The sequence below is a fragment of the Aulonocara stuartgranti genome (assembly GCF_965226115.1).
Source record: "Aulonocara stuartgranti genome assembly, chromosome: 18".
NCBI classification, from domain to species: domain Eukaryota; kingdom Metazoa; phylum Chordata; class Actinopteri; order Cichliformes; family Cichlidae; genus Aulonocara; species Aulonocara stuartgranti.
The window spans coordinates 722501-744661 of NC_138954.1; the positions used below are offsets into that span (position 1 = coordinate 722501).

The window sequence follows — 22161 nt, forward strand, 5'->3', positions numbered from 1 at the left end:
GCGGTGGGATTTATGCACACGTGAAAGGTCACAGTTTAAATGTGCAGCGCCGTATAAATACTGGATCAGGACGCCGTCCATCATTAAACACTCGTCTGCCATGAATATGAAAGCGGCGCGTCTGGTTACTGGACCAGAGCGTCTTGAGCCGCCGTGAATATCAGTGCTGTCAGAGCCAATCAGCTTCAGAGAGGAGGCAGCGCAGCAGGCAGAACGTCCTGCAGGAGGACACCGGCCGGGCGACGAAGAGTCACGCTTTCACGTCACGTGCGGGTTTTCACCGCGTTACCTGCACTCAGCTGCACGCTGTCAGACTCGGCGTCAGCGACATCGATGTTAATAAAACGATAAATCATCATCATCCTCACGCTCGAATGAAACACAACTGATGAAGCTGCAGGTGAATCGCAGAGACCTCACAGCAAAACTGATCTGAGAACACCTGCGGACGCTCAGGTGACAGGAAGTACACGCCATCTGTTTCTGAGCATCAGCTGACTCTGAGCGGCAAGACAAGAAGACGAGAGTTTCCTCCTGTCAGTATGTCACAGACGAGACTCAGAGCGAGGAGACGGGGGAGCGAGGAGGCGGGGCTCGGCGTGAGGAGCGTTCGTTCGTGACATCAGTGTGACGAGGGCTGTGTCCCAATTCAGGGTCTGCAGCCTCAACGATCCTCAAAGGCCGCGTACTCAAAGACCGCTAAGGCCGGAAGTGCGAGGCTTGTGAAATGGGACGGTCTAGCCACCGTTGCGCTGCCCAGGTTGCCTAGCAACCATGATACTAACAGCTGGAAACGTGTCATACAGCTGTGTTTGACAGAAATGAAGGAGACAATCTTTTGTTCATGTGTTTGTTTCTACATGATATTTGATCATTCTCTGTGAGATTAAGCTCAGCTATTGGACGGCGTATATTTCAAAGTAAAGGCTTTAAAACCAAGTTAGTACAAACGTCACTGATGTCACATGACTTTGCCGACATGTGGCCAACAGCAATGTTTTAATGTTCTTCGTTATTAAACATTTGCACAGAAATAAGTGACATAATATTCAGTACTTACTTAAAGTTTACTCTTCGGCCGCCCCTCATCTTCCGTTTTTTTTTGGCAAAATTATCCACACCCACCGCCGCGCTATGCATTCTGGGATATGTTGGGCCACGAAGTCTACACTGCCACATCCTTAAAATTCAGGGGAATGAAGGACGCATTTGAGGGCCGCATTTCGAGCAGCCTTTGAATTGGGACAGCCTTCGGCGCGTCGCTGTGACGTAATCGGCCTTAAAATGCAGCCTTTAAGGCTGCAGACCCTGGATTGGGATACAGCCGAGGACGCCCGTGTCAGCGTGTTCTTACCTCCACAGCAGCTTTCGCCCGGACAAACTCGTCCTCCAGAGACTCGTTCCTGAGCAGCAGAGAGCGAGTCCGTCTGCGCTGCCGGGACGCCCCGCAGTCCTGAAAGCCCACACACACACACACACACACACACACACACACACACACACACACACACACACACACACACACGTGCACGTGCACACACAGCAGCAGGTCAGTGTGAAGGAAAACAAAGTGACTGGGACAAAGTCACAGCTGCATCTGATGCTCCTCGGCTAACCTCCAGCGGTCTGCACTCGTTTCTCCCAGGCTGCCTGAACTGCACACTGTCACTACAGATGGCAGACACACCGGGTCTGATCTCAGTCACTTTTGGCACTCACCTCTCAGTCAGAGCACTCGCTAACATCGTGCCGTGGTTCAAAGGTCACGATGAGGCGAGCGCGAGGCTGAGCTGCAGCAGCCAAACTCACCGTGACTCAAACCCACACCAGGGTCTCCAGAGCAGCACCCGCAGTGTGTACTCGCACACGGGTGAGCAGATGCAGTACTGCAGTAGTATTTGCAGCATGAGCAGTGGCTGACCTGCGTTGAAGAAATGAAGTCGAGGTCGTCGAAGCTGTGGATGTTGAAGCTGTTCTTGGTCAGCGGGTCGGTTTTAAACTCTGCCGACCTGAAGGAGAACAGCACAGTGTTAAAGGGGACCTGCTGGTCCTAATTTTGTCAGTGTCTTCAGGTGAGCCAGAAGCTCCGCCTCCACCTTTCTACTCTACTCTCGGACCTGTGTGATGCCAGAGAGTACAGATACCCTTTTATGGTGATCCCAAGTTTAGAAACTCAGATGTTCTGTTTGTGCAGGAAGCTGGTTCAAAGTGGGCGGAGCTAAAACTGCGAGTTTGAGACAGAGGACGAGCCCAGTGTGAGGTCATTCTGAGCCGGGGTCATGCAGAGCTACGTTACCACAGCAGTTCACTGGACGAGTGATGGGAGGTGCATCTCTTCTCGTATCTCCTCCTGCGCCCGCCGTCCTCCACGTCCAGGTTCACCTCCTCCCATTTCTCCAGAGGAGACGACAGGCTGACTGCAAACACAACAACATACCTGAGGTCCCATTATTATTCCTGGTGTGTGTGTTTATCAGTAATGAAGATGAGACAAGCTTCAGCCAGTAAAAACACAACATGGGAAGTGCAGCTGGGTGTAAACAGGAAGTGGGAACTCATCACAGTAAAAGCTGCGATTAAAGATGCTGCTCCTCACGACTCGGTGAGTTTAAAGCTTTTAATGAAATGAAGCAGTGAGAACCAAAGTGATGAAGGCCTGAGTGTATTGATAGATGGCTTTATAGCAGACGTGGGGCAGAGCCACACTTTTAGCTGATTTATTCGTCAATGACAAATTAAAGCTGAAAATCTGCCACAGTCTCAGAAACAGGTCCACAGATGAACCCGGAGCTGTGGGTACCTGTGGACGCCTGAGGGCAAAGAAAGGCTCACGCTGCGAGCTTTGAGGTCTGACAGGTCCAGCGTGGCGAGACGGCGTTCAGTCCTCAGGAGGCAGCAGCTCACACGTGCTGGAACAAGCCGCGTCATTTCATGCTCGGGCTTATTTACGACAATGAATTTATGATGAAGACACTTTCCCATCGTTCACAGCTCCTGCTCCTCCTGCTCTCAGGCTGAGCTGCAGGTTTGAGCGTCTCTGGGCCAGATGTTGCTGCAGCTGTGGATGACGGCGTGCACTTTCAGTAATAAATATGACTACATGTTGTAATCGGCTTTTCTCCCGGGGCGTCTCTAGAAGACGCACAATCCCTCCACAGGGATCAAACTCAGTGAAGCTCGGGTTGAGAGATTGAAACCGTCTTTGGTCATGTGACTGTGGTCTGAAGGAGGCGGGGTCAGTCTGCTGCCTCACCTGCTAATCAAGGTGAGCGGATCACCTGAGAACTGAACACAGACCCTGCTCGCTGGCCTTGTCTCGCCTTTTAGATCCACGAACACAGAGACTCAGCCGCTCGCCTCCTCGCTGTCACGTGATAAAAACTGATGATGATGATGGCGTCGGGTTCAGGCTGCTCTCTGAGACTCACCTGAGTCCAGGGAGATCCTCTCAGGTGTTCTGGGACTAGCGGGCAGGTGTTCCACCTGCACCTGGATCAGCTCCGTCTCCTCGGGTTTGGCTCGGCGTCGCGGACTCTTCGAGCTGCCCTTCTTCCTCAGAGGGCTCCTCCTCCGCTCCTTGTTGCTCCCCCCGCTGCTCTCCCCCAGCTCGCTGAGGTCCACCAGATCCAGAGCTGTGGACAGAACTGCAGACAGCGGGAGAGGTGGACTCGTTACCCCGACAGGCTCAGTGTCTGTGAGAGCGGTCGGCCCTTCACTTTGGTGTGGATAACAGACAATAACAATATTTAACTCAGAAGTCAGAAGATTAGTGCTCAGAGTACTCACAGTACTCAGAGTACTCCGAGTACTCACAGCATCACAGTTTCGAGATTATTTAAAACAGATTTACTGCCTCGGCTCAGCCTCGGAGGCCGACGAGCTCGGTTAGGACAGGGCGCCTCCTACACGCACGACCAGCTGGGACTGAGACGCTCTGGCCGACCTGCAGCGTTCGTTCATCACGGCGTCCACGAGCTGGAGGAGGTGGCTGTGAGGAGGCGTCCGTGTCCACCCACCCTCATCAGTGAGTTTAACCATCGAGCCTTCAGCGGTGTTAGAGGAGGGTTACAGCAGCGCTCAGACGTGTTCTTGTCACCGCGCTCAAAGACGAATAAAGTTTGAATTGATCCACGACCAATAACAGAACGCGTGACTCTGTGACCTCTGAGCGTCTCCCTGCAGCCCGGAGCCCAGGCTCGGATCAGATAGAATTTCAGCCACACCACCTCCTCCCGTCCTTCCCCTCCCCTCGTCTTCCACAGCTCAGCGGGGCTCCTCTTCCTCCTCCTGACACGTCGACAGTTTTTATGTAAATGCAGAAAGAAGCAGCACAGCAGCCTGAGTTTAATGTGAGGAGGAGGACAGAGCAGACAGGAGGACAGAGGAGGTCAGAGGTGCTAATTAATGGCCGGTGTACCTGCTGAGTCGGAGGTGACAGATGGTTCACAGAGGAGGAAGGAGGACGGCCAAGGGCGGAAAGTTAGAGTGCAAGAAAAGAGAGGAGATCAGAATGAGGGGAGGTTAGAGGAGGAGGTTTCTTCTCACAGCTCAGTCATGTTTAGCAAATTAAATAAAACAGAAATGGATCAATAATGTTTCCCCTCGTTTCTCCTGCACGAGGGCTGAAAAAGAATCCTCACACTGAGCAGGAGGAGGAGGTGGAGCCCCGCTGAGCTGTGGAAGACGAGGGGAGGGGAAGGACGGGAGGAGGTGGTAATTAGCGGGAGTCTACCTGCTGTGTTGGAGGTGAGCGGTCGGGCGGAGGGGGTGTCGCTCCGGGTCTCCGACAGGAAGTCATCGATGGAGGGGCTCAGTAGGGGCCGGCTCTCCTGCTGCTCCCCGACCAGCTGGAGGGCAGAAACAACGGGTTAGAGCAGACCGCCGAGGAGACGCAATAACACAATAACCCCCCACCCCAAGGCACATACTGTAAGGTAAAGACTCCACAACAATGCAGAGAAACCCAACAATCATATGACCCCCATGAGCAAGTGCTTTGGTGACAGTGGGAAGGAAAAACTCCCTTTGAACAGGAAGAACCAGGCTCAGCGAGGGGCGGGGCCATCTGCTGGAGAAGGACAGGATAAAGACACGCTGTGGAGGAGAGACAGAGACTCTTAACAACTAAACATGAGTTCGCTGCTACGTAGGACTCTGCATGTCTCTGGGTGGCTTCGTGTCCAGAGGTCAGAGGTCACGTTTGACACCATCAGCTATGGTTACACTCTGTCAGGACCTGTGAAAGTGAAGCTAAAACATGAAGCAGAAATCTACGCCGGCTGCTTTTAAAAGGACGGCTCAGTCAGGTGACAGGATGGAGCGGAGGAGGCGGAGCAGCTTTTAGGGCCCTGCAGTGATTGCAGGAAGCCGGCGCGGCAGAGCGAGCCTGTCACATTATGAAAGGATGATGAGATAACTGGTCCAAAGGTAATGAATGTGTCTGAATGAGGCACAAACATGTCGCCTCCACACGCTGGTGTCTGAGCGGAGCCTCCTCACAGCGGCACGACTCAGACACACAAATGAATCACAGCTGCCGCTGATTTCACCGGTGAATGTCTCGTTCATCCGAGCCGCTGCTGAGGGAGCAGGAGAGGCTGAAAACGGCCTGCAAAACACCAACCGTGTGATGGAGCACATGCCTGTGTCACAGCAAACCTTCAGCACCGCTCGAGCAGCAAATGAGGCGCCGCGTTCTGCACCGCAGGCGCAATCCGTGGGCGCGGTGCGCTCCCGGCTCTGACCGGGCTCTGTTACACCTGCAGAGGAGCCAGCTGGTGTGGAAACACCGGTGGATGTGTCTGTGAAGGTTCTCAGTCATCCAGGTCATCGTAGTCAAAGGAGCTTGCAAAGAAAAGCGTCTGGACTTCTTTAAGTTTCCTGAAGACGTTTCATCCGAGAAGCTTCTTCAGTTCAAAGGTCAAATGGTGGAGAGTCCCAGATTTAAACCCAGTGGGACTCTCGGCCAGTTGACCTTAGAACTGAAGAAGCTTCTCGGATGAAACGTCTTCAAGCAACTTAAAGAAGTCCAGACGCTTTTCTTTGCAAGCTCCTTTGAAAACACCGGTGGACAGATGTGCCCAACAGGCCGCTCTGCTGCCTGCCAGCTCTGAAGCATTCTGGGAAGTGTTAAATCCCAGTCTGATGCCAGATCACAGATTATTTTATGTGCCTTCCTAATCCTAATCCACAGCGCTGTGTGCGCCACATGTTTAATCCCATGAAGAGGCGAGCAGCACCGCGCAGATTCACTGTGAACTGATCGCTTCAGAATAAAGGCCCAAAGGAAAAAGGATATGAAACAGCACGGATCAGGAAACATATCCGAGATCATAAATCCAGAATGAGATGGGAGGATAATCCAGAGATAAAACAGCTTCAGAGTTTTATCAGCTGAACCAGGAAAAGTGGAGGGAAAAGTCTGGATGTGACACAGAGCGATGCTTAAAACCGTAACGTCGCTGGATGACTTCCTGACCACGTCGCAGGAAGAATGGCCAAGGAGGCGTTTGCTGTTTCAGGGTGTTCCTTTGTCATCGGGGATGAATCGGTCTCACAGTTGTGTGAGTCACGAATCTTCCCAGCTTCCTGCACATGTTCATCCTGCTGCTTTAGTTTTAAAGGTTTCGATGACCTCGGTGAATCCTCACTGCCGTGTCTGGAACAGAAAACTCTCCCGAACTCCAGCAGGGATCCGACTCTGTGCCCAGGACGAAGGACGAGGTCTCCTTTTCCGGCCTGGTGAGGTCTTTCAGCTCATCCTCAGAGTTCATCTGACACAACAAACACACCGACGACACTGTTCTGTCTTCCTGTCGCTGACAGATGATATTCAGATCATTTTTCAGTGGGCTTAGGGTTACAGTGAGCGTCCGGTAAAAGTGTCGACGAGGAGGAAAGAGGAGAGCGGTCAGAGCTAAATGACTTTGGTGCTGCGTTTAAAAGCCGGGGACAGCGCGGGGAATCGCAGCGCCGCGGCTGTGTGAAGGTGCGGCAGCTGGCAGCGATGAAGTTTCTCTCTGAGCGGAGCACAGTAACGGCAGCTGCAGCAGAGCGGAGGGTCAAAGGTCGGTGACATGATCACACTGAAAACTGCGTACTCTGCAGACGGGAATAAGACGGTTGTTCACTCAGACTAAACCTGAGAAGTCTGACAGCGGCGGCGGGACCGTGATGCACAAAGAAATGTTTCAGCAGAGCAGTAAACGCGCTGACCTTTGACCTGCTTGCTGTGAGCAGGAACTAAATGTCGAGCTGCGAGGGGGAACAAACAACTACGGTGGTCATGCCAACCTTGGTCATCACGGGGAGGAAGGGGTTCCCTTCAGAGGATGTCTTTTTTACCAGGAAGCTCCTTCAGCAACAACCTTTTCCCCTACGACAGGCAGACGGGCAGGGTCGCCGTGATGGGCGGAGCCAGAGGCGGCGAGTCGTGATGTTGTGTCAGTCTGTGCAGAAAGGCTTCAGGTTTCACGCTGGCAGCTTTTCCGTCCGGCTCAGTGGCGACGAGGACGTTTCTGATCTGAAGCTGAAAACGAGGAGACTCACCAGAGCTCTCATCTGTGCACGCTGTCCACCTGTACCTGATCTTTCTGCCGCTCGCAGCAGGTCCGTAAATAATTCACATTAAAGTTTATCTGAAGAATTTCTAGAACAATCAATCAATCAATCAATCAATCAATCAATCAATCAATCAAGGCTTTATTCGCCACGTGCAGGTTGCCCTGCAGTGAAATGGGCCCCCCCCCAACCCTACACACACAACACAGACATCACATGGGGACACAGGTCGGAGATCGGTAACATTACAGAAAAACACTGAAATATACACAACGATGGGAAAGTACAAGAGGAAAAAAAGAGACCTCTACTCATGCTGGGCTCCTGGGAGGACAGCACAAGAACAGGAAACAAAAAACTCCTCTGCACAGAAAGCACATAAATGTCCACAGCACAACATTATGGAGCACGTGACCAGCCACAGGGTCGGGTGGGGGGTGAGGAGTAGGGCTGCCACGATTACGTCGACTATCAGACTCGTCGACGACTGATTTAATAGTCGACGCGTCGTTTGAAGCTTTGTAAGATCACAAAAGATGCAGGAATAAGTAGCAGGATTTAAGAGTGTAATAACGGACTGAAACAGAAGATGGCGGCACTGCATGTACAAGGATGCCAGCTGCCGTTAAACTCCGAAGAAGAAGAAGCAGTGTCCCAGAATTCATAGCGCGGCCCAGCTCAGTTTCCAACAATGGCGGCAGCTAGCTAGTTTTAATATTACTCTTATTATTCTTTCTGGGTCACAAAATAAACGTTTAACATATTTTCAGGCGAGAATGTAGCTGTGTAAACCTCAAATATCTGCTCAGTTTATCAGGACACCACATATTTTCAAAAGTGCTCCGACGTTTTCGGAGACGTCTGTTACCCACTAGCTCGATAGCTAGCCGGGGGCTAGGCTCACTAGCGCCGTGAGAACACCGGACTCCCGGCAAATCGTTTTCAAACCCACCGCCGTCTTTCGCTACTCAGGTTAAACATGATATATGAGTCACTTAGATAACTTAAAATGTTATTGTTTGGCTTTTTTAGTATTTTATTTGTTCCTGAGTAAATCGGTTTGGCTGAGATTAAAGTTTTTACACAGCTGAATAAACGTCAAGCAGACAGCTGATTATCAGAAGTGTGAGATGCTCCAGAATTTACTCCGGTGTCCTGTTATATTTTAGAAAGCAAGGAGTTTATTAAACTTCACCGAAACAATCTGCAGATTTCATTAAAATTGAATAAACTATCATCTTGTCTTTATTTTTAGTTAGCACCTTAAAAGCTTAAAGCTGTAAGCTAATGATAGTTATATAAGAGCAGATGCTGCTGGTGCAATAAGCTGTAGTTTCACGTCCAATGGATGATGATCTGATTAGTCGACTATCACAATAATCGTTTGTGGCGGCCCTAGTGAGGAGTCATCCGAAGCAGCACAGCAGCCATCCTGACCAGTGCTACCATTCCAGTGCGGGCTCAGATCCGCCGTGTTCCCAGGAGGCAACAAGCATCAAAGGCGTTTGGAAGAGGAGGGGGGACGAGTGTGTATCAGTGTGTGTGTGCGTGTCCAGAGTTCAGCTGACACAGTGTCCTTCGCCCCGCCAGGCTCAGTAAACAGTCTTCCAGCCAACCCAGGTGGCCTTGCATGGAATGGGAAGAACAGTCTAAACACAGTCGTTATCAGGGTGTTGTTGTTCGGCTCCAGCCTTGAGACCACAGGTAGATATCTTCAGCGTCCTCGATCGACAGTCCCGCCAAGCACACGATCCTCCATGTCTGCCACCCGTCCATCATGTATCCGGCAGGGAAAGTCCCTCCAGGGCACTCGAGCTCTCCCGAGCCCAGACTTCTCGTTAAAGGGTGTCAATAGCATTCAGAGACCAGTTGATCAAATCCATAATTCTCTTTAGGTTTTAGAAACAGACTGTGAGAGAGTGTTCAGGGAAAGTAATACACACGAGACGAGACAAGGACACAAGAACTAAGCAGGGAAGATAAGGGAGAGGAGAAAAGTGCGACGGCCTTCGCCCAGGGCCAAACGAGAGCCATTCTGTTTTATTCTGCAGAGGGAAGTCATACGTAAACGAGATGGCTCTGTGATGTCAAAGGAGCTTGCGAAGAAAAGCGTCTGGACTTCTTTAAGTTGCTCGAAGATGTTTCACCTCTCATCCGAGAAGCTTCTTCAGTTCTAAGGTCAGATGGCGGAGAGTCCCAGATTTAAACCCAGTGGGAGTTTCCCCCCAAAGAGGCTTTAGCTGCTGAAGACAGCTAAGCTCAGCTCTCTCTGACCATCGCTCTACTGCACATGGGCAGTAACATCGGGCGTAAATGGAAACGTAACAGACATCCAAAGACATCCAGCTCCCTGAAACCTGGACTAACCTCAGCAAAATACATCTGTGAATAAATATAATTCAGGCACGAGAACCGCGATAAGGTCCGATCCACTAAAACTCTGACCCGGCCCTGAGGAACCTGCAGCTCAGGTACGACAGGTGAGCTGGTTCACCTGCTGCCGTTCAGAGGGAGGAATGGCGAGTCGTGACGAGCGCCAGCGGGCAGAGGAAGGCGAGCTGAGAGCGAAACGCGCCTCTGTGAACTCGGCAGCTGTAATCAATAAAACATCATCTGCAGTTTTATTATTAGAGCCGTGATGGAGGCCGAAAGCAGCAGCGCCCCACCACCACCATCATTAATGGATGACTCGCTTAACACAGACATCACGCTACAGCGAGTGACCGAGGGGCACGCCACGTTCAGAGGTGGCTCCAACATATATGACATCACTCTGAGGTCATGTTTACGTGAGTGGACGCTCTGACTCCAGACTCAGGTGTAGGGCAGCCTCACGCCGCGCTCTAAAGGTACTTGAGATAAGGACACATTTCAAGCGTTACACAGTGATTGGACAGTTTTTGTGATGTCATCCTGCATCAGTGGGACAGTTCCTGCTCTCCAAGAGCTGACAGAGCAGCGGAGCAACTAAAGTAATGGGTAACTTTTTACTGAGGAGTAAATCCATGATGACTCAAAAGAGTAGTTCAGAGAGCATCAGTGATCAGATTATTCAACCAGGAAGGATGTCAGCCGGACTACATGGTTCTACTGTGATTCTACTGTAAAAATAGAAGACACACAGTAGAAACTGAGAACGTATCTGTCTCCATCTCTCTGTTCTCTCTCCCTCACTCTGTGTGTGTGTTGTGGAGATGCTGTCAGACTATAAATAACCTGCTGTTGTGCTGAGCAAACAGTCCTCCATCAGTGCTGCTGCAGCACATCCTCAGTGTGCAGCCAGACTACTGCAGTACTCTGCTGATACTGCAGTACCTATTAGTCACGGGGAGTCTGAGAGCTGCCCTCCATCACACTTTGCGTGTTTTTTTTATGAAACATGGGCCATGAAGCGGCTGTAACAGCTGATCACATAAACAGAAGTCTGCTGTCAGACGGGCGGATGCTGGGGGAGGTGGAGGGGTGATGCCTTTAGTGTCGCTCAGTAAATAAAGCGCAGGTTCAGGCGTGGTGGGGAAACTGTGCCAAGGACGTGAGCTGACCCCAGAGAGATTCAGATCCTCCCGCAGCGCTGCTGCTAATTAATCTTGGATGAGTTTCCCCCCGTGGCTCTCCCAGCTCCAGCCGTACTGTAACTACAGCAGAGGACGCCGAGCGGCAGCCTGCAAATGCGCTCGAGCTCAGGGCAACAAAGAGTCTGGGTGTAAAAAACGGCAATGCTCTCAAACACACCGCTGCCCCACCATCTTCAGTGTAAAATCGCTTTGATCTTTCATATTTGCCACGAATTGCCAGGACAGGCAGTCTGCTAGCACCAGCCAGACACCTTTGACATAAACACACATGGTAGTTCTGACAGGTGGGTGGAAAACCCCTCGTCCTCAGACGGACTCACAGGTGCTGCTGATGACCACTGAAACTTTACTGGCCTCGTTTGGTCTTTTCCAAAACACTCTGACCCCGCCCCTGAAGACTGGGCGGTCACTGAGGCGTCAGATATTTCTAGTGTTTAACTGCGTCCCAGCTGTTTGCTTCTGTCTCGCTCAGTGTGCACAGGTGAAGTCGATTCAGAGGAATCACGAACACCTGAGACATGACCTCGTAAACTCCGCCTCACATCTGCAGCACGCCACTCTGCTCAGTGGACCGAAAACCACAATCTCCCAGGAGGCTGTGTGCATGTGTGTTTGTCACTGGGATCAGGCTGAACACTTCCTGCAGCAGCACTGCTGAAGCTTCCCTTTCACTGAAGTTAATGAACAAACGTATGAGACCACACGACCCTGAATGCACCACAGGTGGAGAAACATGGCGGCAGCATCATACAGTCGCTGAGCTCGCTTACTCCATGTTTGAAAGCTGGTTGAAATGGAGCAAAAGCAGAAGTGTGAGGCCTAAAACTCTACTTCAGTGTTAATGAAGGATCCTTTCAGCTCGGAGAGCTCTCACTGAGCTGCAGGACGAAGCTCAGCCCAAATCTGAGACTTGTGGTCTCTCTTGTTGCCTGATATACCGTGCTTCCATGTCTGTTTGCACACATTTCAATGACTCGTTGCACTAATTGCCCATTTTCCCTGCAACATATAAAGCAATGCTCCAGATGTTTGCATAGTACGGTCCGTTAGGTCCTTCTGAGCAGTCTTCACTGTGGAAGTGGAGCCCTGGGAAGCTCTCTGTGATGCTCTTTGATTCTCTCCTTCTTCACATTCACACTGGTAATGAGGGCGGACGTGCCCTTTCTCCAGCCGAGCGCCCTCCCGAGATGTTCACACTCCTCCACAGAGGAGGGGCAGATACTCACTCACAGTGTTCAATGACAGGGAGAGAAACACTGGGTGGGGACGTTTGTGGGGAGGAGAGCCCTCAACCGGGCACCAGCTCCGTCTCCTCGTCCTCACTCTGCAGGCTGAGCTCTGCGTAGCCTCACGTGACCCAGTTCTCCACCTGCTGCAGGTTCTTGTTAGACCGACCCTGGAGCTCTCAGCTTCAGAGCAGAACCAGGACCACCAGCTGCAGGACGGCCGGAGACGGCCCGGGGATGGCAGCGGCTGCCCTTTCAAAATGAAAGCGAATTTTCTGCTAGTCAGTCAGATGAAAAATAATGAAATAAAAATGCTAAAATGTGTCAGCGTGTATAATCCAAACAACTGAAGTGTGATTATGAGTCAGGAAGCTGAGCATCGACCTGTGAAACGTAAGGAAATGATTTTCTGTGCAGCTCAGCATTTTATTGAATTGTATTGTCTGCCTGTTTCTCTGCTGATCGCCCCCTCCGGGATCAGTCTATTTGCTGGTGTTTGAAGGACTTTTTTTCCCTACATTAAAAACATTATTTAAATATTAACTTATTGGTGCTTCTGTGATGAAAAAGTGTCCTGATTCTGTCTTTAAAGACGGAGTTTCACAGGAGGAACTGGAAGTGAGAGAAACCTCTGGGGTGGCCAGAGCTCTACACGTGGAGCTGAAGCTGTTTGGAAATGATGATGGAGCAGGGAGAGCGGCGGTTTGTCACAGTGCAGTGATTAAATCATAAATCTGCCTGCTCTGCGGCAGCTTTACGACCCTCCACCGATGACAACCTGCACATTGTTTCAGTCCCTGCAGGAGCATCACAGGCAGATTCCCACAGTTCTGCAGGCCGCAGTCTGAGCACAGAAGCCCAGACATCCTCCAGCAGGTGAGTCCCAGCTCTGCCCCGGGGTCAGGACATGAAATGGTCCAGGGGGTGCTCTGGGCAGATGCTGAACCCTCCCTCAACTGGATCCTCTCAGAGCTCCTCTGATCCCGCAGACGCATTTCATTCATTTGACTCTGAATGCTGAGCTGTGACATCCACTTCCACCACTTTCTGATTCACAGACATTTGAGCAACAAAAACATTTCTCTGCAGAAGCATCGGAGAGACCAGTCCAGCACCTCTTATGATCACAATATCTGATTTTCAACACCCCACTTCCTTTTTTACTCTTTTTACATGTGATGCTTTGTTCACAGCAAACGCTGCCTGATTGTCAAGTAAAAATATTTCTCCCACAAACTTTTTCTCCTTGTGCTGAAACGTGTCATTCATTCAGCATTTCACATCACGGTCGCTGACCAGAACTGAAAACCCAAACCACAGCCCTCAGAAGGCCCATCTGCCAGCACAGATGGACATCCATCCAACCAACCGTCCATCAATTCATCCAACCGTTCACCTATCCATCCATCCATCCATCCATCCATCTGTCCACCCATCCAACCGTTCATCCATCTATCCATCCAACCGTTCATCCATCTATCCATCCATCCATCCATCCATCCATCCATCTGTCCACCCATCCAACCGTTCATCCATCTATCCATCCATCCATCCATCCATCCATCTGTCCACCCATCCAACCGTTCGTCCACCCATCCAACCGTTCATCCATCTATCCATCCATCCATCCATCCATCCATCCATCCATCCATCCATTCAACCAACCATCCATCCATCTGGTCATCCATCCAACTATCCATCCATCCATCCATCCAACCGTCCATCCATCTGTCCATCTGTCCATCTGTCCATCCATCCATCCATCCATCCATCCATCCATCCATCCATCCATTCAACCAACCATCCATCTGGTCATCCATCCAACTATCCATCCATCCATCCATCCATCCATCCAACCGTCCATCCATCTGTCCATCTGTCCATCTATCCATCCATCCATTCAACCAACCATCTATCCAACCGTACATCCATCCATCTGTCCATCCATCCAACCGTCCATCAATTCATCCAACCGGTCATCCATCCAATCTTTCACCTATCATCCATCCATCTGTCCATCCATCCAACCGTTCATCCATCTATCCATCCATCCATCCATTCATCCATTCAACCAACCATCCATCCATCTGTCCGTCCATCCATCTGGTCATCCATCCAACTATCCATCCATCCATTCATCCATCTATCCATTCATCCATTCAACCAACCATCTATCCAACCGTCCATCCATCCATCTGTCCATCCATCCAACCGTTAATCCATCCATTCAACCAACCATCCATCCATCTGGTCATCCATCCAACTATCCATCCATCCATCTGTCCATCTATCCATCCATCCATTCAACCAACCATCTATCCAACCGTCCATCCATCCAACCGTCCATCAATTCATCCAACCGGTCATCCATCTATCCATCCATTCATCCATTCAACCAACCATCTATCCATCCATCTGTTCAACCAACCATCCATCCATCTGTCCGTCCATCCAACTATCCATCCATCCATTCATCCATTCAACCAACCATCTATCCTACCGTCCATCCATCCAACCAACCGTCCATCCAACGGTCCATCAATTCATCCAACTGATCATCCATCCAACCTTTCACCTATCCATCCGACCATCCATCCATCCATCCATCCATCCATCCATTCAACCAACCATCCATCCAGCCTAGGGCTGGGCGATATGACCCAAAATTCATATCTCGATATTTTTTAGCTGGATGGCGATATAAGATATATATCTCGATATATTTTTTTAAAGCCATAAAGTAAGAACAAAAAGAGAGTTCTTAGTCAAAACTGTGTCCCAGATGTCACACAGGCACTTTTATTAACATAGAGCAGATGTACATAAAATTTACTCAAAAATAAATTATGAGCATTTATTAAATAATAATGCTCCATAAATAAAAGAAAACAATGTTGTTTTTGTGCATAACAAAAAGCTCACAATTGTCCAGTCAAAATGTAAACTAAAAGACGCTGAGCATAGTAACAAAGACAGATTTCACAGCTGCTCTGTTCCCAACTTGTACTGCGTGACTGACAGCCTGGAGTTTGTAATCCGCTTCGCAACCACGTCTCTTGGTGCCATTTATGGTCCTTATACACAGTAGGGTAATATTACGTTGAAGCACAGTACGTATCACTCCGCGAGGCTCAGCCGTAATGCTCTGACAATCCATCAAGCGGTGCAGCACCGTAGCTTACCAAAGTCGTAATAAAACATTTTTGGACAGATTGCTGAGCGCCGTGTTCCACATAAAATCGGTTCGCGGCCATCAAGCACAACCAGAATTCATACATAAGGCGCGCTGTCAACTTTTGAGAAAATGAAAGGATTTTAGTCCGTGCAGCACCTCTGGGCTGCATGGCGTTAGCGTGGTTAGCTCGTTAGCGTGGTTAGCTAGCTAACACGTTGACGCCGTCCAGCCCCATGCACGGGGCGATGCGCAGTAACTCGTTAACGGAGATTTGCCGTGTCCATCTTGTCGCTTCCTGCAGGTGAAGCGATGGGGGAGGAGGGGGAGTTGTGTTCAGTGAAGGAGAGGCGAGGCCGAGTAACGTTGCGTAAAGACGAAAGTGGACGAAAGAGAGGCAAACTTGCGGCTCCGCAAGTATAATTATAATGTAACATAGACTATATCGATATAAAGGATATTGTCACATCTTATATCTCGTATAAAAATATATCGATATTTTTTAAAAACTCGATATATCGCCCAGCTCTAATCCAGCCATCTGTTCAACCAACCAACCGTCCACTAGGGCTGGGCCATATTATACCGTTCACGGTAATACCGGTATAATGTTAGGCAACGATAGGAAAATGAAATATCGCGATAGAATATGAGTAAAACGCGCATGCGCACTGCCTTTGTTTTCATACGCACATGGCCGATTGTTGAGTGAAACAGATGAACCAGAATTGGTTTGTAAAAATGGTGCAACTTCCGTGATGTGGAACTGGTTTGGTGTTTGTCCGTCAGATACACAACAAAGCACATTTTTTTGCAGAACATGCAAGCGGCCGTGGTTATTGTCGTATTTGTCGGACTAAGATGCTCTTAAAGCTGGGAGTAATCTGGGTCCTAAACTCCGTACGCTTCAGGTTAAACGAACACTGCAGCATCACTGAGAGTTAAAAACTGTCTAAATTCTTTCATCTTGCCATCGCCAGTGTGTGAATGTGTGTGTGAATGGGTGAATGACTGAATGTAGTGTAAAGCGCTTTGGGGTCCTATGGACTAGAAAAGCGCTATACAAATGCAGGCCATTTACCATTTATCTTTAATAAAACGATCAGCATTGCTGCTTTACCAGGTGTAACTATGAAGTTTAACTTCCAGGCATCCATGAAAACAAAATTTATTACATTTAACGGAGTTAGAAGTTAGCAGGAAGCTAGCGGAAGTTAGCTTGCTAGTTTCGCTAGTTACCTAAGGTTCAAGGTTCTTTATTTGTCACATGCATAGTTATACAAGTATAACACACAGTGAAATGTAGCCTGATATAGCATGTTCTGACTGAGAGATTTCAGAAGCATTCAAACGTACAGCTCTGCTATCACGTCCAACATAAATGAAGACAGGAAACTAAACAGCAGTGACGTTTGTAGGGTTACTGAAGTTGGGCTAGCTGGTATATAATGATGTGCTACGTGATCGCTAGCGACACAGCTATGTTAGCATAACATAAACAGTGAAGCTGGAGGATGAACACTAACACTTTTTCCACTCCATAAAAGTTAACGTGAAGGTTCCTCATGGTTAGAGACAAATGCAATCGCATGGCAGGATGCTGTAAACGGACCAAACTTCAGTCAGGAGAACAACTGAGATAATCCATCCACAATACGAGGTTAGTCATTAATATACTGCAACAACATGGGAATAGAGCAGCTGCCAGAGAATTCAACATTAATGAATCAATGGTACAGAAGTGGAGGAAGCAAGAAGAATGAGTTTAATAAAGTTTGATTTATCTGACTGCTTTGTTTCGCTTAATGTGCCTTATAATCCCGTGCACCTTATGGTCCGAAAAATACATATTTGACTTTTTTATTTGGCACACTGCAGGTTAATGTTGCAAAGCACCTCTTTTTAACTTCAGTGGATATTATACATGGTTATGCTCAGGATATGTCAGCCCATTTCTACTGGAAATGCCTTTTGGTTAAACTTTCAGCAAGGAATTTGCATTTGCACTGTTACATTTTTATAAAGCTTTAATGTACATAAAAACCAGCTTCTTGTTTAAGTGAAAATAAATGGAAGGTTGTCTTTTTGCACTAGTAATGTTGTGGAGTTGTATTTTGTCTCGCATCAATTATATCGTCAGTTATATCGTTATCGCAAATTTTCAAATATATATCGTGATAAATATTTTTGGCCATATCGCCCTGCTCTACCGTCCATCCATCTGTCCATCCATCTGTTCAACCAACCAACCAACCAACCAACCATCCATCCATGCATCCATCCATCCAACCAACCAAATATCCATCCATCCATCCGTTCATCTTCTTCTTTTTATCCGGTTCAGGGTGGCTGGATCCTCTCCCAGCTGAACAGATAACCTAACATCCAAACACTTAATCTGCCTTTGTGTTGTTAGGAGGAACCCAGAGAGAACCCACACAGGAACATGGAGAACCCGGTCAGTGCTGTTAAAGCACCACAGCCTGAAATGTCTCTGACAGTCGCTGCTGGAGTTTTTATGATGACACAAAGAGGAAGGTCAGGACTTCACTTCTGTTTGCTGCTGAGTGGATCAAAAACACTCCAGCCTGGTGTGCTCCTGATGCTGATCCAGTGACAACAAACACAAACACAGGTCTCATGCCTCCTCTGCTGCTCACAACAGTGACTCCACTAAAACGACATTTAGACACGCTACACGACGAAAAGCTTCACCAGGTTAGAAGAATGACGGAGGCGGTCGTCAGCAGCTGAACTTTGCCTGATTAGTCACAGCGATGGTTTACAGGACTCTTTTTAATCTTAATAGAACACTAAAGAAACTTTCACACCCTGACAGGTTCAACTCTGGGACTGAGGTCAGTTTCATATTTCAGCTGTGAAGCTGTAATCTCATATGTAACGTTCATATTAAACCTGAACGCTTTGAGACGTTTAACAAACGAAGGAAGACGATGTTTTCTGTGGAGCAGTGAATAACCGTGGATTCTGTTCTCAGATCTTATGGAGCAAAGAGGAAACATCAGAGGTCCAGATCATTCAGGAACACATCGCAGGTTATAATAATGTCAGGTGCAGCATTAAGCTGTTCCATTAAAAATGGAAGAAAGTGATCAATAAAAGTGCTGATGTTCACTTTCTAAACACAGGAAGCAGGCTGATCTGCAAATGTAAAACGCGGAAATATCTGTCACAGCAGAAGCTGCAGTCAGTCAGTTTTATGCAGGGACTTTTACATCCTTTATTTATGCAGATGAAAACTCAGCAGACATATGAATGATGATGATGATGATGATGGTGTGGGGACAATAACACAGAGTCATTTCTTTAAGCCCTCCAGAAACATAAAATCTCAGGTATGAGCTCACCTGGACCTGGTACATGTCTCAGTCCTGCAGCTTTCAGCGGCAGGCAGCTGGAGGCGAAGCCGCCAGCAGTGCACCTACACCCGGTTTCAGTGCGACAGACGGCGCGGTGTCTCTCCGGAGGCTCCCCGCCTGAAAGCTCCGCGTCCGGCTCTGACTCGTCCGAACGCCTCAGGCTCCGGGACGCATCTCACTCCGCTCCGGCCAGGGGAGGGACGAAGGTGGAGCGAGCAGAGCCGAGCCGCTCCGAACAGCTCCGAGGTCAAAGCACACCGGCGAAACACAGCCTCTTCCTGTCAGCGCTTTCACAATAAAAGTCACAGCTTTAAACTTCATTATTTAAACGGGCTTTCTGTTGAATTACTACCAAATTAATGGAAACCACACATTTCGGCACTTTTATTTATGTTATTTTAGTTTTTTCTGTGAAAAGCACTTTGCAAATAAAGATTTTTAGGCATTGAATTCAAAGTGTCAGACCTTTGGTTGAAAAAGCAGATAATTTGGAGGGTAAGCTGTCAGAGATCGGTCTGTGCTCTATGTCCAAACTAAAACACACCTAATCTCTTTGGTGTGTCCCACGGTTACGGGCTCTGTTAGAAACTGAACTCAGATCAGTTTTACATCCACTCCAAGAGACTGAACATCTGTGAGTGTGGGAGTGTTGGACCTATGGCTGTGTGACGCAGAGGAGCAGGAACCTGGATGTTTGATCTGGTTGTCATAATTCCCTGCATGAAGCTTCACACACAAAGTGCATTCTGGGTAAACTTTCAGGGCTCATATCAGCATGTAGGACAGGTGTCTGCTCAGCACAGGTGAGAGCAGATAAAGGTCTCCTTTGTACCTGCATGTGATGCCAACGTCCAGCCCTCGGTGTCAGAATATTTCCTTTGATATGATCACCACGCAGCTCACAGCTGTTGTTTGTGATAGTTTGTATGAAATAATCAAAAGCCTTCGGTCCTGCAAAGGTTTGTGTGGATGCCGAGCAGCCTGGATCACAGAGGCTCTCAGGATCAAAGATGGATCATTAGATTCAGTTATGATGAAGAGGATGTTTCCTGGATGTTTTCCAGCTTCTGCCTTCAGGATGACAGCGTCCCGGCTTGAGCCACGCACCTGAAGTTCAAGCGCTACATGTTTCACTGTGTCGCTTTGCAACACGAATGCATGTTTCACTCAGCAGACTGGAGATCTGCTCATAGACGGCTGCCTCGTCTCACCTTTCCCTGAAGATCCCAGCCTGGGTGTCCACATTTCCATTCTGTGCTCACGTCAAGTCTGTCACCTAGTGAACATCTTAAGCCATCACTCACTGACTCTGTAGCAGAGATCCCTCAGCAGCTCTCAGGTCTCCTGCACTCGCTGTGGTCCTCAGGCATCTGGACGATGGAGAGACTCTATGTCTTAGCTGGCTTGGGACCAGCTCAGTGTCTTCCATCTCTAAGAGTGTGATTACAATGGTACAACTACAGCCTCTCACCTGTGAGAGTCCTCGTGTGGTCCATCAAATTCCTTTTGCGCTGAAAGCCTTCATGTTCAACAAACCTCTGGTTACAGACGTTCCTGTGGTATACCAAAACACTTTTCGAGTGTTTCACAAGGATGTGGCCTCTCACCAGTGAGAGTTCTCAAGTGGCGTTTCCAGGTCTTTTTCAACCTGAAGCTTTTCCCACATGTTTTGAAGGATTTAAACAAGTTTCTTTCTTTGGGCCTGACTCTTGATGGATTTTTGGCAAACATCAGACTCTCTACCTGTGGCAGCATTGCAGGGACTCTCTGACACAGTCCAGCTCTCCACATCATCCTGACGTCTGTCTCGCTTCTTCCTCTTCTTTGGCACTGAGGTCACAGTTTCACTTAACCCTGACTCTTCACACTTGCTGGATTCTTCATCTGTGCTTTCACTTTGAGGAGAGTCATCACAGAGGAGCTGCTCCCCGTCTCCTCCTGGTTCACTGTGCTCTCCTTCCTCAGCAGCAGTCACCATAAAGGTACCAGGCTCCTCCTTCAGTCCCAGCTGCTCTCCCTCCTGACTGCTGCACAGTTCCTCCTCTTCCTCTTTAATCTGTGGAGCTTCTGGTTCCTCCTGCTCCACACTGGAGCTCCTCTCCTGGTTCCAGAGCTGCTGCTCAGGGAGAACCTCCTCCTCCTCCTCACAGACCTCCTGCTGTGGGACGTCTGGAGCGACGGAAGAAAGAAGTTACTGATGCAACCGCAGAAACATTAACAGGACTTTACAGCATGACTGCATCACTCATGAATGTGGACAGGCACCTGAGTTCACCTGTTTTGTGGTTTAAAAGCCACAAAGACGCTGTGTTTAGAGAAAATGGGTCTCAATTGTTCCCATACTGCTGACACATACGGGATCACTGAGGGTTTTTTCTTCTCCAGCTTTGACAAAAGTCCAGCTGGGATAACCACATTTACTCAGGGTCAGCTTTTCATCCATTTCATTAATAGTAATAAAAATCACACAGCAGTAATACGTCGAAGATCCTGAAGTTTGATCTGATTTCCACCAATGAAGACTCTGAGCACGCCACAAACACATTTAATGAACAGCGTGTGTAATTCCTCATTTATTTTAGACCCACATCAAACAATAAAATAAAGCCGTGTGTTAGTATTCATTCACGTCAGACTCTTTGGTGTTGAGTATATGAATGATCAGTAGTAGAATGGATATGATTCATTATGGATAAAAACCTGAACGAGGCCTTTTCTTTCCATTTTCTCTCCTTTATTATTTGTAACACGCTGTTTATGTATTTATGGCTCAGTTTGGTACATTTAAATAGGTTTTAGGAAGAAAGAAGGACGTTTATTCCAAGCGGAACAAAGTATTTGAACATCCTCCTCCTGCCGGAACTTCAGAGCGGGACATCCGGCGGAAGTAAACATTTTTAAAAGCGGCAGTTTGGTTGTTCCAGCGTGAACTTTTGGAGGCTTTGTGCTGTGTGTGAGCTGAGTGTGTGAGCTGAGTGTGTGAGCTGCGTGTGTGAGCTGAGTGTGTGAGCTGCGGCAGCAACGATGCCTTCAGTTCAGTATCTGAGAGAGTTCATCAACGAGCGACTAACTGCTGCTGCTGAACAAATATTCTTGGAGTTTGAAAAAACGATCGTCCAGTACGAGGAAGAGATCGACCGTCAGCGCAGACTGCTGGATATCACCTGGAAACCCCAAATCAAGCTGCACAGGACAGGTGAGTGTCCCTCTGAGGGAGGATCCTGATCACAGCTCTGCGGGACGTTTCT

The 22161-nt window shown here is 48.7% G+C and overlaps 2 protein-coding genes across 7 annotated transcripts in view; one reads left to right on the plus strand and one right to left on the minus strand.

Moving 5' to 3' along the window:
- pex5lb (peroxisomal biogenesis factor 5-like b) overlaps positions 1-19240 on the minus strand; it is a 29090-nt gene extending 9850 nt beyond the window's left edge. Inside the window, exons 1-6 of one of the 2 annotated variants that reach the window (XM_082513603.1) lie at positions 18902-19240; positions 4733-4847; positions 3429-3644; positions 2297-2417; positions 1922-2009; positions 1355-1453 (exon numbers count right to left, since the gene is read on the minus strand). In XM_082513603.1, coding sequence (XP_082369729.1) covers positions 1355-1453; positions 1922-2009; positions 2297-2417; positions 3429-3644; positions 4733-4847; positions 18902-18916 — 654 coding nt within the window. In that variant the 5' untranslated portion in view covers positions 18917-19240. The remainder of the gene's footprint in view (positions 1-1354; positions 1454-1921; positions 2010-2296; positions 2418-3428; positions 3645-4732; positions 4848-18901) is intronic. The other variant, XM_082513602.1, reaches the window with a different exon arrangement.
- Positions 1-22161, plus strand: part of LOC309693925 (uncharacterized protein) — an 85950-nt gene that overhangs the window by 53235 nt on the left and 10554 nt on the right. The window contains exon 1 of one of the 5 annotated variants that reach the window (XM_082513588.1): positions 21129-22109. The exons of the other annotated variants lie outside the window; for them this stretch is intronic. Within the exon in view, the coding sequence (XP_082369714.1) occupies positions 21938-22109 (172 nt within the window). The 5' untranslated portion in view covers positions 21129-21937. Of the gene's footprint in view, positions 1-21128; positions 22110-22161 lie in introns of those variants that run through there. 5 annotated transcript variants of the gene reach the window in all.